General features: G+C 36.9%; 1 protein-coding gene across 1 annotated transcript in view; it reads left to right on the top strand.

Annotated features, from left to right (window-relative positions):
• SUGCT (succinyl-CoA:glutarate-CoA transferase) overlaps positions 1–13,715 on the top strand; it is a 323,796-nt gene that overhangs the window by 133,573 nt on the left and 176,508 nt on the right. Inside the window, exon 12 of the mRNA XM_053997992.1 lies at positions 1,568–1,670. Within this exon, the coding sequence (XP_053853967.1) occupies positions 1,568–1,670 (103 nt within the window). The remainder of the gene's footprint in view (positions 1–1,567; positions 1,671–13,715) is intronic.

The raw sequence follows: 13,715 nt of genomic DNA, 5'->3' as shown, positions 1-13,715 counted from the left end.
ACAGTTTTTCATGCAAATCTTATTTACATTGTGCAGTAGTTTGAGCCCCAAACCTTAATACTAGACAGCTATGAATAACAAGAATATACAGATTATGAGAATTGTTGTTGAATGGAGAGTACTGAAGGGAAATACAAATTTTATTTTAGACTAAAATCATGGTTAATAGCTGCAATCATTGAGGAAGGAAGGTTATCTGCCTCTCTAGACTTACCTTTTTCCCCAGTTTCCTGCAATGTACCTGGTTCTAGGTATGGCTGCAACAGAGTACTAAATTGGATAGATCCTAGATGAGTCCAACAGCAGCACTGTCTTTATGGCTGACTACGTCTTTACCATGAAATCACTTTATTATTCAATGAAGTACATTGCAATATTCTTTTATCTGTTTTATTTAGAAGCTATGCTGCATTATGCTTAATTTCTTCATGACTCATGCTTCATTCTATAACACATTTTGCACTTTTAAGGCCTTTTATTTTGATTTTTCTTTTTTATTGCTCTTTCCATTTCTTCTAGAAAGGGCCATCCATACCTTGTGCTAGAAGTAAAGCTGAATGTTACTGACATAGTTCCAAATTACTTTTAAGGAACAGCAAACTGGTAGCTATAGAACACCAGTAACTGAGTGTCCCTTTTAAAGGTTTCTATTAATTTCATTTCCATCAAGTCTTTAAATCACATCTAATTTCTTTTCAGTGTTGGGTCATGAAGTCAATCTTTGATTTCTAATAAGCTGGTATCTTCCTGAACTTTAAAATACTATCTCCAAGTAAGTTCACCTTTGATTCAGGATCCCAGATGACTGCAGAAAATACCATCTCTCAGTGACTGGTATTGTTTTAACGGTGTCTTCTCTTCATGTATGCAACATCAGTAGGCAGATGAGGAAAGAAAATCTATCTAGCAAAACAAGGAAAATAGAATGGTGTTAATAGTTATGAAATGGAATGCTTAGAAAGAAGTAAAATGAGCTTTTGGTATGTGATACAAAGACCTGGAGCAATGTGTTCACCAGCGTACAGGCACTGTGTATATATGCTGAACTGGGTGTTCTTAGGATAGGTTGTACAACCATACAACAAATAAATATGTGATCAGTCTTGTTATCTGACCTAAAAATGTGTTTTTTAATCCTGATGTATGTTTTTGGTGGTGCTTTACATCAGCTTTTAATGAGCAGTATTGTATGGTACTTGCACTGTATCTTTTTGTTGTTAAATATGTACATAATGGGAAACAAATGTGAAGCACATTAGTATAATTAAAGAAAGAAAGAAACCCATTGATCCTTATTTGAAACTGATGACAAATTTAGCTTTACATCATTCCTGCATTGCTTCAGATTATTAGATAGAAACAGAAGTCTGTTCTTTCCCCTATGTTTTTGCATTTTGCGTTTCTGAAGAACATAGGTAGTACATTTTTGTTATTTTATTCACTGACTGGGAAAAAAAATCAGTGGAGAGGAGTATAGAAGCAGTGAAAGAGGAGGGAGACATGCTATACATTCCTTAGAATCTGAAAGTACAGTGTTTAATCCACATTCATTCTTATTTGCTCTTAGGTTTTCAGAAAAAGTGACAATTGAGTGGTTGCAGCTCTTTGAAGGGAGTGGGGTTCCATATGGCTCAATCAACAACATGCAGCAAGTGTTCTCAGATCCTCAGGTTGGTCCTCACCAAGTCTCTTCTGTACATTATTACACGTGTCTTACAAATACTGAGTCATGATCACTCCACCTGCCACTCAGACCTGATTTTGGCTGCTTTAAAATGGGGTTTGAGAGGATTGAGTTTCATCCAATAGTATGTCATATTAAGAAATAAATACAGAATCTTTAAATGAATTATATGCTTGGGAACTCAGATTTTGTCACAACAAATTAAACCATAGGTATTCCACGTCTCACATAGAGAGTCTATATTTCAAAACTGGCTGGTAAAACAGAGAAAGAAACCATAATATAGAATGTAATTGCATTTTATCGCAAAATATGCAGAAAAGCACCCTTTTTTGAGCCCCGAAAAAACAAATTTTTTGTATGAAGTATGGATAACCAAAATCAATTCTGTTTGAAAAAAAATGGGCAACATTTTGACTGGAAAAAGAAAAAATGAAGCACAAAATCCATATAAAGAAAGAATCTTAACCTTTTCTTGGCCTGGTGGTTTCAGTAGCTAAAACCAGTTCATCTCTGTATCTATTTTAAATATTGCACTGGATTACACCTATGCTTAATTATAAACAATATTTTTATATTTTAGTATCTGGAGAGTTATAGTATCTTCATATTCCCTGATGCCTTCCCTGCTTTTTGACTCTCTGTCTCAGGAAGGGTTAAAGGGCCCAAGACAAACTGAATTATATTGTCTTGAGTACTGCAACTGAATATTTTATGGCTATTCTAGTGTGTGATGCATCTCCTTGAAGTTGATTTTTACTAAAGAGAATCACTAGAAAAAATGACTGATCAGTTACTATTTTGGTATTTTCTTCTGATTTTGTACATGCCCATGTCTGCTGTCAGAACTGTTTATTGAGACTGTGATTGTAGCGTTGGGAAAATAAGAGCAGGCAAAGCAATCCCTGTCATAAAAAAATGTTTATAATAAATGTTTGTTATAAATATTATATTTTAGAGGCATAAAATAATATTTGTTAGGTGACTGCAGGGAAAGAATATTTTTTAATTAAATAAATAAGCTCTTTCTCCTTAAAATGATGTAGTATCATGCCGTGAAGTATCCATGGGCCAAATTTTTCACTTCATAACTTTCACAGGGATTAAGATTGGGCTTTGAAGAACATACAGCAAGAGCATTTTACTCAGACTTGGCATTACTTGGGGCAACATTGGAAAAATATTCTGTGCTTTTTTTGATGCTGTGAATTTTAAGAAGTTGAGTCTACTCTGAAAGAGATTGTTTTTAAAACATTATATGTCATGGGCTATTACCTCCCAAATTGGAAAGAGGTTATCTTGTCTACCTTGCTCTCTTGTTAGAATTCACCTAAATAACATTTAAATGTATATATTATTATAATTATATATATTATTTATATCTATGCGTCAGGTTATTACTTGACATAGTTAGCCTATCAATAAAAGGTATCATGGTGCTTTGCAGTTAGATATGGCATGTTTTTTTGGAATATTTTTCTGTAAGAATCATGCTAATCTCTTCCTCATGAAACTGCTTTAAAGCCTTCTTTTCTATACCCTTCTCTGAAATATGTGGCACCTGGACATTACTACTGGAAATTTAATGCAAATATTTGTGCATAGCTGCATGTTATAGCTTTATTTCATTTCTGAAAGAAGTGTTTTCTCACAGGTAGTTTCAGTTCAAAGGAAGCAGGGGAAAAAGACTGAGACTGTCTGACTGGGGAAGAAATGTATCACCTGAGAGACTGTAATCTTGGTATCCTCTGCACTATGAAATCTAATAAAATACTTTGAGTTGGAAAGGACCTTTGTGAGATCATCTACTCCAACAACCCTGCAATCTGCAGGGTTATCTTCAACAAGATCAGACAGCTAAGAAGCCCCATTCAGCCTGATGTTGAATATTTTCAGGGATGGGGCATTTACCATCTATCGAGGCAACCTGTTCCAGTGTTTTCTGACCATCACTGTAAAAAACTTTATTATAGCTAATCTAAATTAACCTTTTTTTCAGTTTAGAGTCATTAACCCTTGTCCTATCATAACAGGTCCTGCTAAAAATTCTTATAGTCCCCTTTTAAGTACTGAAAGGCCACAACAGTGAATCCCCAGAGCCTTCTCTTTTCCAGGATGAACATTCCTAGTTCTCTCAGCCTTTCCTCATTGCAGAGGTGCTCCATCCAGCCCTCTGATCATCTCCACTGCACTCCTCTGGACTCCTCCAACTTGCTCCTTCCTATACTGTGGACCCCAGAGCTAGACACAATACTCCAGGTGGGATCTTATGAAAGCAGAGTAGAAGGGGAGGACCTCTCTCTTGATGGTCTCTTGATGGCTGGTCACACTTCCTTTGATGCAGCCTGGGACACGTTTCACTTTCTGGAATGCAAGCAAGCATTTATGGCTCATGTCCAGCCTCTCATCCACCAGGTGCCTGTATTTGTTCTCAGCAGGGCTGCTCTCAATCTTCTCATGCCCCAGCCCATATTGATCCTGAGGGTTGCCTTGACCCTGGTGTAGAATTTTGGGCTTGGCTTTGCTGAACCTTGTGATGTTCCCATGGGCCCACTTCTCAAGCATTTGAGAGTCCCTCTGGATGGCATCCCATCCTTCAGGTGTGTCAACTGCACCACTCAGCTTGGTGTCATCTGCAAACTTGCTGAGGGTGCACTCGATCCCTTTGTCTGTCATTGATGAAGACATTAAATAGCACTGGTCCCAGTAAGTGCCCCTGAGGAACAGCACTTGTCACCAATATCATGTCTCACTGAGACATTGACCCATACCCTCTGAATGTGACTATCCAACCAATTCTTTATCCCCCTATTCATCAATCCACCCATTTTCTTATGTGTAAACCTGAACCCACATTTTCATCAAGTATGAAAACTTCGTAATAATTCTTCTCAGTGCTCACATTATAATATGGTTTTCTCAGACTAAGTTTAGATCAGAAAATACATTTCTAAGAAAGATGTCACTCAACTGGCATATGATAGCCATGCATACTGATACTAATACTGATGCTGATGTTAAACTCTTTAATTTTACATAACACGGTTTGATCATAGCACAGTTATCTGCTTCTCATTGCCATTTGCTCTCAACCATTGTAGAGTCCAGAAAAACAACAAACCCACTGATAGTTCAATTTCACCCAGCTCTTATCTAAGTCTAATAGATAATACACAGGCTTAGCTAACATCTTCCTTTTTGTGTGTTACCATCAAGATTGGATCTAAACATTTTATTTACTTCATTTATTGCCATTATCTTCCTCCTTCATCTTCGGATTTTTATATCCATAATACAAACACCTTGCATTGTAAACATAGTCTTGCACTGTTAGTGACCAAGATGCACTGCAGGGACGTCAGCTCAGCTGTCAGTAATGCCACAAAGCATGCTCTAGGCTCGTACCAGATGAAGACAGAAATCTGAGGAGGGGGCTGGGATGGCTAGAACCACGTGTGAGGAGGTAAGACAACTACAGGAGATGATAGAAATGATCTAACGGAACTCAATTTGCTACAGGCTGGTTGTGCTTTCAAATTTTATTTTAACTGAAAGGACCACAGAGCTCTGAAGGCTGGGAGTGGCTTATATAACTCCTCCTATAAGCTGAGATAAAACAACATATTTTTTGATCCCAGGACATTTTGCTTATATCATTAACAGCTTTAGTTGTACTCCAAGTGAGCTGCCAAAACCCAGGAAATTTCTTACTAAGTTGGAATGCCAGGTGACACTGTTTTTCCATGAATGGAGTTAAATGTCCACTTTTCCCACTGATTATAATCTTTTATTCATTTGTGGTTAAAATGAATACCACAGCCATTTGTACTGGTAAGTCGATCAGTCTGTGGAGAGATGTATGCGTGTACTTGTGCATATTTGGATAAAATGGCTGAGAGAAAAAGGAGATTGACTAGTTAAGGGAACAAATTTATTAAAAATGTGAGGGAGAAAGCAATGTTTGTGAAAGTTCTTACAAATGCTTAATAGAGCAGTATAGACTATGAAAATTCATATAGTGAAACTTCTAAAACTATTTAAAAAAATGTGCTCTTTTAACCAGGCCAAGATAGTACAAACATTAAAGGAATTCTTAAAACATTTAAAAATCTTATGAGTGACCTCAGTATGGTCCCATTTTACATACCCTGGGGCATATGTGTATGAAATACAATGTGGTTTGAAGCTTTCCAAACAAAACAAACTTAAAAGAGAATACCATTTTTAATAGAAACTATTCAAGTTCTCCCAAAAGATAAAACAAAAACAGGTACGCACTGTACTGCAGCTAAGTATACAAGAACAAAGATCTTTGCTGGTTAAGTGAGGTGACTGAAGGTGTTTTTTTCTTCTCTAGAACATTGCCTTCACCTTTTTTGCACTGTAATTTCTTTCAACATTCTTTTATAGAGTGTTCTTACTTTAATTAAATAGCTGGCATAATACAGGAAGCACCAAAACAAACCAGAAAAAATGGGCAGTTTAATAAACTGTAATAAGGTGTTTTACTATATTATATCCATTCATGTTGATGAGTTTTACTACATGAATGTTGTCAGCTGAAAATAAAATGAAAACCATGCAGTGGCACTTCCCCCATGCCCCCCCCCAACAGTTCCAGTCATACCACACAAGTTGAGTACATCAGGTGTAAGACATCATCCTGATGCATCACTTCTGAGAAATATGGGGAGGGAAATATCGGAGCTGAAATATCACAGCTGGCCCTGATTTCAGCTCCTGCCAAACACCTGCAGACTCTAAAAGGATACCATAACAAACCTCCACCCTGTGGCAAGAGGCCATCCCTTAACAACCCTTCCCTGATTTTGCATCACTATAAAAATTAATTTAACATTTTTTACTGAAACCTTAGTCTTCCTGTCCCAGAAGGCCATTACAGTTTCTTTAGCCATTTCTCTGAATGTGCCTCAGAAAAAAAAGTCACAGTAAACTGAGTATTGAAATATCTGATAGCTGGCAATTATTTGATGTTTTAAGTTTATTATTTGTGAAAACTTATGAAGGTGGTAGTTTATTTTTTTTAATTAATCTTCAGATTGCCTCTTATTTTGGAAGTCATTTCATATGCATCCTGGCAAAAAAAAAATTCCTAGCATCTGGTAAAAGCTTCTACATTCAGTATTGTGAACATATAGAAGAGCAAAAGTTATAACATGTGGTTTTGCTTTGGTGGTCGTTTTTTGTTGCATTTTTTTTTAATTGTGTGAGTTTTGGTGCTGGTTTGGGTTTGATTTTGGCTGGGAATTATTTTGTTTGCTTCTTTTTTTTTTTTTTTTTTTTTAATATGACCATTTCAACCATTTTTTGTTGAAATACACTTTTGTGGCATATTGAAGGCTGTCCCAAGACAAATGAAATTATATTCACGTTCATAATACTATAGGGAGGTTTTTTACATGTAGAGGTTTCTGCAACTGAAAAGCAGCTGATTGAAGGCCTAAGGCAATATGATATTTCTGGGAGTAATTCCTAACAGACAAGAGAGAGGAATTAAATTTTGCATGTGTCTATTAAATAAATACTAAAACTGGTTGGAAATCTTACGATGGAATATTTTTACATTTAAAAATGCCAATTCATTGAAAGTGAAACAACCCCATGAACACATCTAAAATTAAACTGTACTTTGAATCAGAAATTCAGCTGTATTCATGCCTCTCTTGCTAAGCTGAAAATGTGCGCTGCCTGGCTTTGGTGTTTCAAGACAAATTTTTACTTTAATTTTTAAATTCTGTGCAATGAAAAAACACCACACCACCAGCCATACCCAAGCCTTTAATTTTGTCAAGAGTAACTCTCTTATACTGAATTACAAATGTTTTCAAGATTTTGGCCTGTGGGAATTCAATAAAAGCAGATTCTGTTCTAAAGGGGAATGGATTAAGAAATTGAACATATTTTGAAGAAGTAAAATGGAAAATCCAATTCCAGTACAGTTTGTAGTATGTGATTTTCACATATACACAATTATGCAGTATATATGTAGTACGAGAGAGTTCTATATCCAGATGTCATAGGAAAGTCTCAAAATGAAACAGCACTCGTATTTTCGTATGAGGAATATTGTAATAGGAAATATGTTTTAAATTTTGGCTGTAGTGAAATCTGGTCCATGACTGTGCCATGTTTGTGCATGGCCTGCCTCTGTTACAATGACTTGTGGAGCTTATAGCAGAGAAGTCTTGAAAAAACCTGTGTATTTATGTTAATGACAGGATTTTGTCTGTACACACATTTAATATACAACTACTGTCTAGACAGTACTTAGTACTCATAGACAGTCCTAAAGAAAAATAATAGTAAAGAAGTAGCTTAACAATTTCTATTATGAGGTTTTGTTTTTGCTTGCCTTAGCTTTACAGAATTTCCAGTGCTGGTTGTCTGCTTAAATCTCAAGTACACTGGCAACATTTCAGGTAAAATGACCCACTCATGGGGGATAAAAAGTTTCCAGAAATAAGATTTTTTTTACCATACCAACATATTCTGACAACTAAGTTTTGCCTGGGAGCTCTTCTGCTCCATTTTAAAGAATTAATTCTTTCTCCAAGAGACTTGAGCAGAAAGGTGATGGCAGTGTCATAGATATGTGCGGCGTTGCATTCTTCTCCCCAGTCCGGGGCAGCTCCGGAGCCCGGCTAAAGGCACTGCTTCTTGGCCGGACCGGGGTGCCGTGTGGTCTGGGCGCTCTGGCGTTCAGTGCACTGGTGTGGGCTGGCCATGCTCTGCGTAACTGGCACTGGGATGAGGTAAAGAGGCGGAGGAGGCACACCCTGTCCTTGCAGTTGGCTGGAGAAGGTTTTATTGCCGCATGGTGCTGCGGGGGAGAGCAGCGACTGCTCCCAAGCGCCGCGTGGACAAGACGGCGACGGGACTGGGGCGCATGAGGTTTTATAGGGGGCGGGCAGACACGGGCGGAAGCCCTCCCACCCAATGGGGACAGGCGATGTGGCGGTGACGTGGGCCTCGGTAACCAATGGGAACATGATGGGGTGTGTACAGGGTTCTGGGACGAATAGGGATAAAGGGATGGGGTAACTGACACGGAAGTTTCAGGAATGAACAGGGGGTGGTTACAAGACTGACGTGGGGAAGCTCCAATGGTGAGTGACCTGGAGCGAACCATCGTGGGGAGAATACGGGGATACACAGAACCGGCTGACTAACATTATAAATCCCCTAATCTAAACCCAGCCCAGGATGCAACAGATATGCTCTTTTCTGTTCCATGTTTTTAAGGTTAGTGGAAAGAAGCTGGCTGTCAGTAAAGAGGACCGGAGTCCCACACAGTGCATGTTTTCACCTGTTGCCACGTGTTCCCCAAGGCCTTTATGAATTTTGTGAGCCCAAAGGTACCAGTTTGCCTTGATACCTAGATAAGAAATTGTCTAACTACATTAGATCAAATGTTTAGGGTTTTTCAATGCTTGAATTTTGATTTCTAGAAATGCTACAATAAATAAGAACAATGCCAACATGAGTACTCACTAACAACTTTACTGTAGTGTGCTGCCACACTGTAGAACCTCTAATTAATATGCATTGGATTATTTTTAAAACAGTCTTTCTGCTGTACCATCTTCCTGAAGCATGCAGGATAGACTTGACTGATCATTAGGAGGGCATTGAGTCTGCCTTCTGAACCAGGTTGTTGTCAAATTCTTAATTCATTTGATTCAGAGTATAAAAAGAAGTGAAAGAGGTAAGAGCTAGCAGAAATATAGCTTCCTTTTTACAAAAGTGAATGTCAGACAGGAATCTCTTCCTTCATCTGCCACACAGTTCCCACATAGTTTTGGATAAGTCACTTCAATCAAAATATTAAAATGTCATTTCATATGTGTGCCTCATATTTTGAGTACCTGCCTTGTGATGCCACATGCAAAATATGTAGAAGTGCTGAGTCCTCATGGATGTGAATGAAACTGTTGAAAGTATTATTGGAGCACCTGAAAAATATGATGTTGTTAAAATAGCTGAAAAAACTATCATAGTGGGTTTATTCTTAATTTTCTCTTTTTTGGCTTCTTAGCTATGAAGTTGGAACTCGGAGAAGCAGTGTTGTAAAGATGCAGTAGTTATGCTTCTGTAAAGTATAAATTCTCATGTGAAAGCACCAGAGAAGTTGGGAAATTAAACTTTTTATCATGTGATTTAACTGATGTATATTAAAATAAGGCCTTATGATAAGTAACATCACTTTTGCACATCTTTACTGAATGATGGAGGAGCCTGACAGGAAATAAGTTGAGTGTGCACTTATATTGCACTGCATTTTCTTTGTGCAAGCAAGTGATGCTTAGAAGCAACAATTTTTCAGTGCCCTTTTAAGTGTGTATATATATACGAATGGTATGTCTTTAGCTAATACTATTTTCACTGAGAAGAGCATGATCCAAGTATTTGTGGGTTATGAAGAATATTAAGTTCTCAAAAAAGAGATCCGTTCTCATAAAATACTCAGTTGTGTTTAAAAATTACATTGCAGTCATGGCCATTCAAGGACATAAAGAGCCACCTAGCCTTTCTGGGCATTTCCTTCTAGAAGCACGTGTGTCAAAAAGCCATACTTGGGTATGAAGCATAGAGCCTGTTTTTGAAACCTCTGAGTCTTTGTTAGGTCTCTGTGTTAGAGAGTCTATAATACATGTCCCTTGTGCCTCATGGATTAGTTTCTGTACTTGCAGGAGTTACACATTGGTTCCCTAATCTTGCAGCTCATCAAAGTGGCATCAGTTGGTTTCAAAGAATTTGTATTTGGTGTCTCACACTACCAAAGTATACACAGGATAAGGCCATCAAACTTTGATCTACTGGCCTAGATGTGTAAGTTCTGAGAAGTTCCCTAGAGTGTGAGCCCAGCTCTCATTTCTGTTTGTATAAACTGTGTAACTGTGGGGTCAAAAGAGAGTTTTTAATTAACCCAGTTGTTGCATTTATGTAAAGTTTGATGAGTGTTAAGACTCTTACATGTATGGGAAAGAAAGGAATACAAGCATATGTCTGTCTCATCAAGTCTCTCAGCCTCAAGTAAGTTTATATGCTGAAGTAATTATTTTTTACAAGTTGATTTTACTTTTTTTCTTAAATCTGAGCATTCACTGAATCATCATCACAAAGTAATAGTGAGATTAAATAAGCATTCTTTGCTTTTCCCACAGTATGGGAATTGTGAGACTATCTATGACTATTAGTTGCCTGACTCAAATCAAATAAGTATATAAAATCAAATAAGAAAACAACATTGTTTTGAAATATTTTTCTAAGATAGCTGTGACTTCATTTAGTAAGTGAATTTTAAGTAGACTCAATAATAAACACTATGATTTCAGATTAAATTTTAGACGTGCTTCCTTGAACAAAGGGTTGCTTTTAATGTTTCTTATGATTTTTTTCTTCAAAATAAATGCCACCAAGTTCCCTTGGAGTCCATTTGAAGATAGCCTGAAGGGTTTTTTTTTTTTTTTTTTGTGTCTCTCAGAGGCCATAAGGGCTAGATTTTATCCTTGGTCTTTATTACTTATATTGATTACAAATGAATCTATTTATAAGTAGTGGGGTGAAGCTTTGTAGCGTGAGTTAAGCTTTGTAGGCATGAAAATAGTAAAGATATCTGAAGAATACATATTTCAGAATCTCTCAGATGATTGCAACTACAGATGATGGTACATGTATTCCAGCAAGGAAGAAAATAAAATGGAAAATCCAATGACAACAACAGAAGTTGTGCTGAAACTGCAGAAACTGTGCAAATCAGGCTTTATTTATAATTTGGTTTTCAGGTGCTTTACTTGAGTGCTCAACTTGATTAAAAAATCTTAGCTCAAGCCATGACCCTGGCCTGTCATCCTGAAATGGCAAGATTTCTCACTCTTGTTAGCCTAAGTTCATCTTGGAGTCCCAATCACTGTGGAAAAAAAGGGTGATGTTTTCAAATGAGATGCGAACATGTTTGTTTTACACTGTAGTTATGCAATAACATTTAAAGAAAATGTACTGTTTTAGTTTTATGCCTCTTACTAACAATGAGAAATATCTGAGCCATCAGAAGACAAATGTGTAGGCTGAGTAGGAGTGGGTATTTGAAGATACAGATTTCCAACCAACACAAAAAGGCATTAGTCAGGTAAGCTTTCGCTGTCATTGCCATTTTCTCTCTCATCTCTGAGTGGTTTCATGTAAGTTTCTATTATAATTGAAGTAGACAGTTTATGAAGAAGCAGGAAGTGTTCCCTCACTGTGCATGGCCAGTCAGGCCAGGAACATAACCATTGTTCTAAAGAATTCATTCTAAGTTTAAAACTGCCTATAGCATTCAGATGTCAGCACTTGGAGCAGCCAGCTATGTGCTGAAATTTTCTTCACGCAATTTTAATTGGATAGTTAGCAGCTGTAGCATTGAATTAGAACAATTAAAATCAAAAATTGTGTGATTTTTGTAGTATATGTTTTAAGCGTGAAACTTCTGTTGAATTACGTATAAATCTTGATTAATATTATTGATCTGCGATGTTCTTAAAAACCTTTTTTAAGCCCTGAAAAACAATCTGCTTTTATTGTTAATTGAAAAATGCTAATCAACAAAAAACCAGATTTTGATCAGATTTACAGACAGAACTTTGGGAGGACACAGCTGACTTTTAATTGTTTAGGATGATGCCTGAAACTCCTCATAGCTCACAGAATAAGAAAATTAAAATGAAATTACATGAAAGGTCACCACAATATGAAGCTAGTGTAGTAAAGGTGATTAATAGTTGTATTAAATATGAGATCCTGTTTCACATGTGAGAGAAGAGAAAGACAGAAATCAGAAATTTGAAGTCAGGTTTACAAATAGTAAGAGAAAAACTAAAGAATAAATTGAGATGCCAAGCAGATGGTATTTACACTATGGATGCCAGTTTAATTTCTAAGAAAAAATACCAGTTAAGTTTAAAAAATCCTCTTTAAAACGAAATAAACACTGCTAAGTTACTCTCTCGTTTTTCTACGAGTGTTGCAAATATATTCTTCTGTGACGGGCTGTAGGGATTGGTGATCAGAGAGCTTTGAGAGACAGGCTAAGAAACTGCAAGGGCCATTTTGAGGGATTGCTATGTGTTTCAATGAGCTGGATTTTGGAGAGAAGCTTCTCCTAAATGTAGTCTGATGCTCTCTTGGCATAGAACAGGTAACTCTAACGCGTTTTCCTGCAGTCCTCAAGTCACACCCAAAGCGGACATGAACAGAAACATAATTTTGTATCTGCAAATCTTGTTCTTCCAGATACTGTATTTGCACAGGTTCACACATGAGAAAGAGAAATTAGGACTTCTCAACTCCTTCCTGTGGTGCTCAAGACACTTGTTTCTCAAAAACAGTTGGTCTCTGTGCCAGTCATCAAGATACAGGCTTTGAGTTTGAGAAACTCTTTAAAGCAGTTATGTAATAACAGATTTTGTAAAATTCTCCCTCTTTTTCCTGATTCCCCTGAAAAACTGTGAAATGAAAAGAATATTTACTGACAAGTTTGAGTGTGCAAACTATCTCCCTTTCCCCCCCCCACAATTCCTATGTTGTTTTGGTCCCTTAGATTTAAAAGACTTAGGAATCCCCCATCTTTCCATGACTTTACTGAACTGGTTGTGGTTATGTGATTTCTTTCATGTTGAAAACTGCAGTAGCAAATTGAACTGCCCATTATTGATTTTTCTGAATACCCTGATACCCAGATATGTTAACAAAATACAAATGCTTTCTTACTACTTTCATGGCCTTGCTTCTCATCTTTAGGTATTTTTCTAACTATTGACTCTGTTTTTAACATTTCCCTTGTGAACTTAATATTAAATCCGAAACTCATGTTTAACAGTCTGTATAATATGTATTTTCTGGATGTAGCATTTATACCAAACTTATCCTATTGCATGGTATATTCTAGAGGGAACTTAAGTTCTGTTGATACAGTATTCTGTATTGCTCATTCTCCACCATAAACTGTTATATTTGAAAAGAGTTATACTTT

This window comes from Vidua macroura, chromosome 1 (assembly GCF_024509145.1).
Source record: "Vidua macroura isolate BioBank_ID:100142 chromosome 1, ASM2450914v1, whole genome shotgun sequence".
NCBI lineage: Eukaryota > Metazoa > Chordata > Aves > Passeriformes > Viduidae > Vidua > Vidua macroura.
This window is presented reverse-complemented; position numbering and strand designations above follow the sequence as displayed.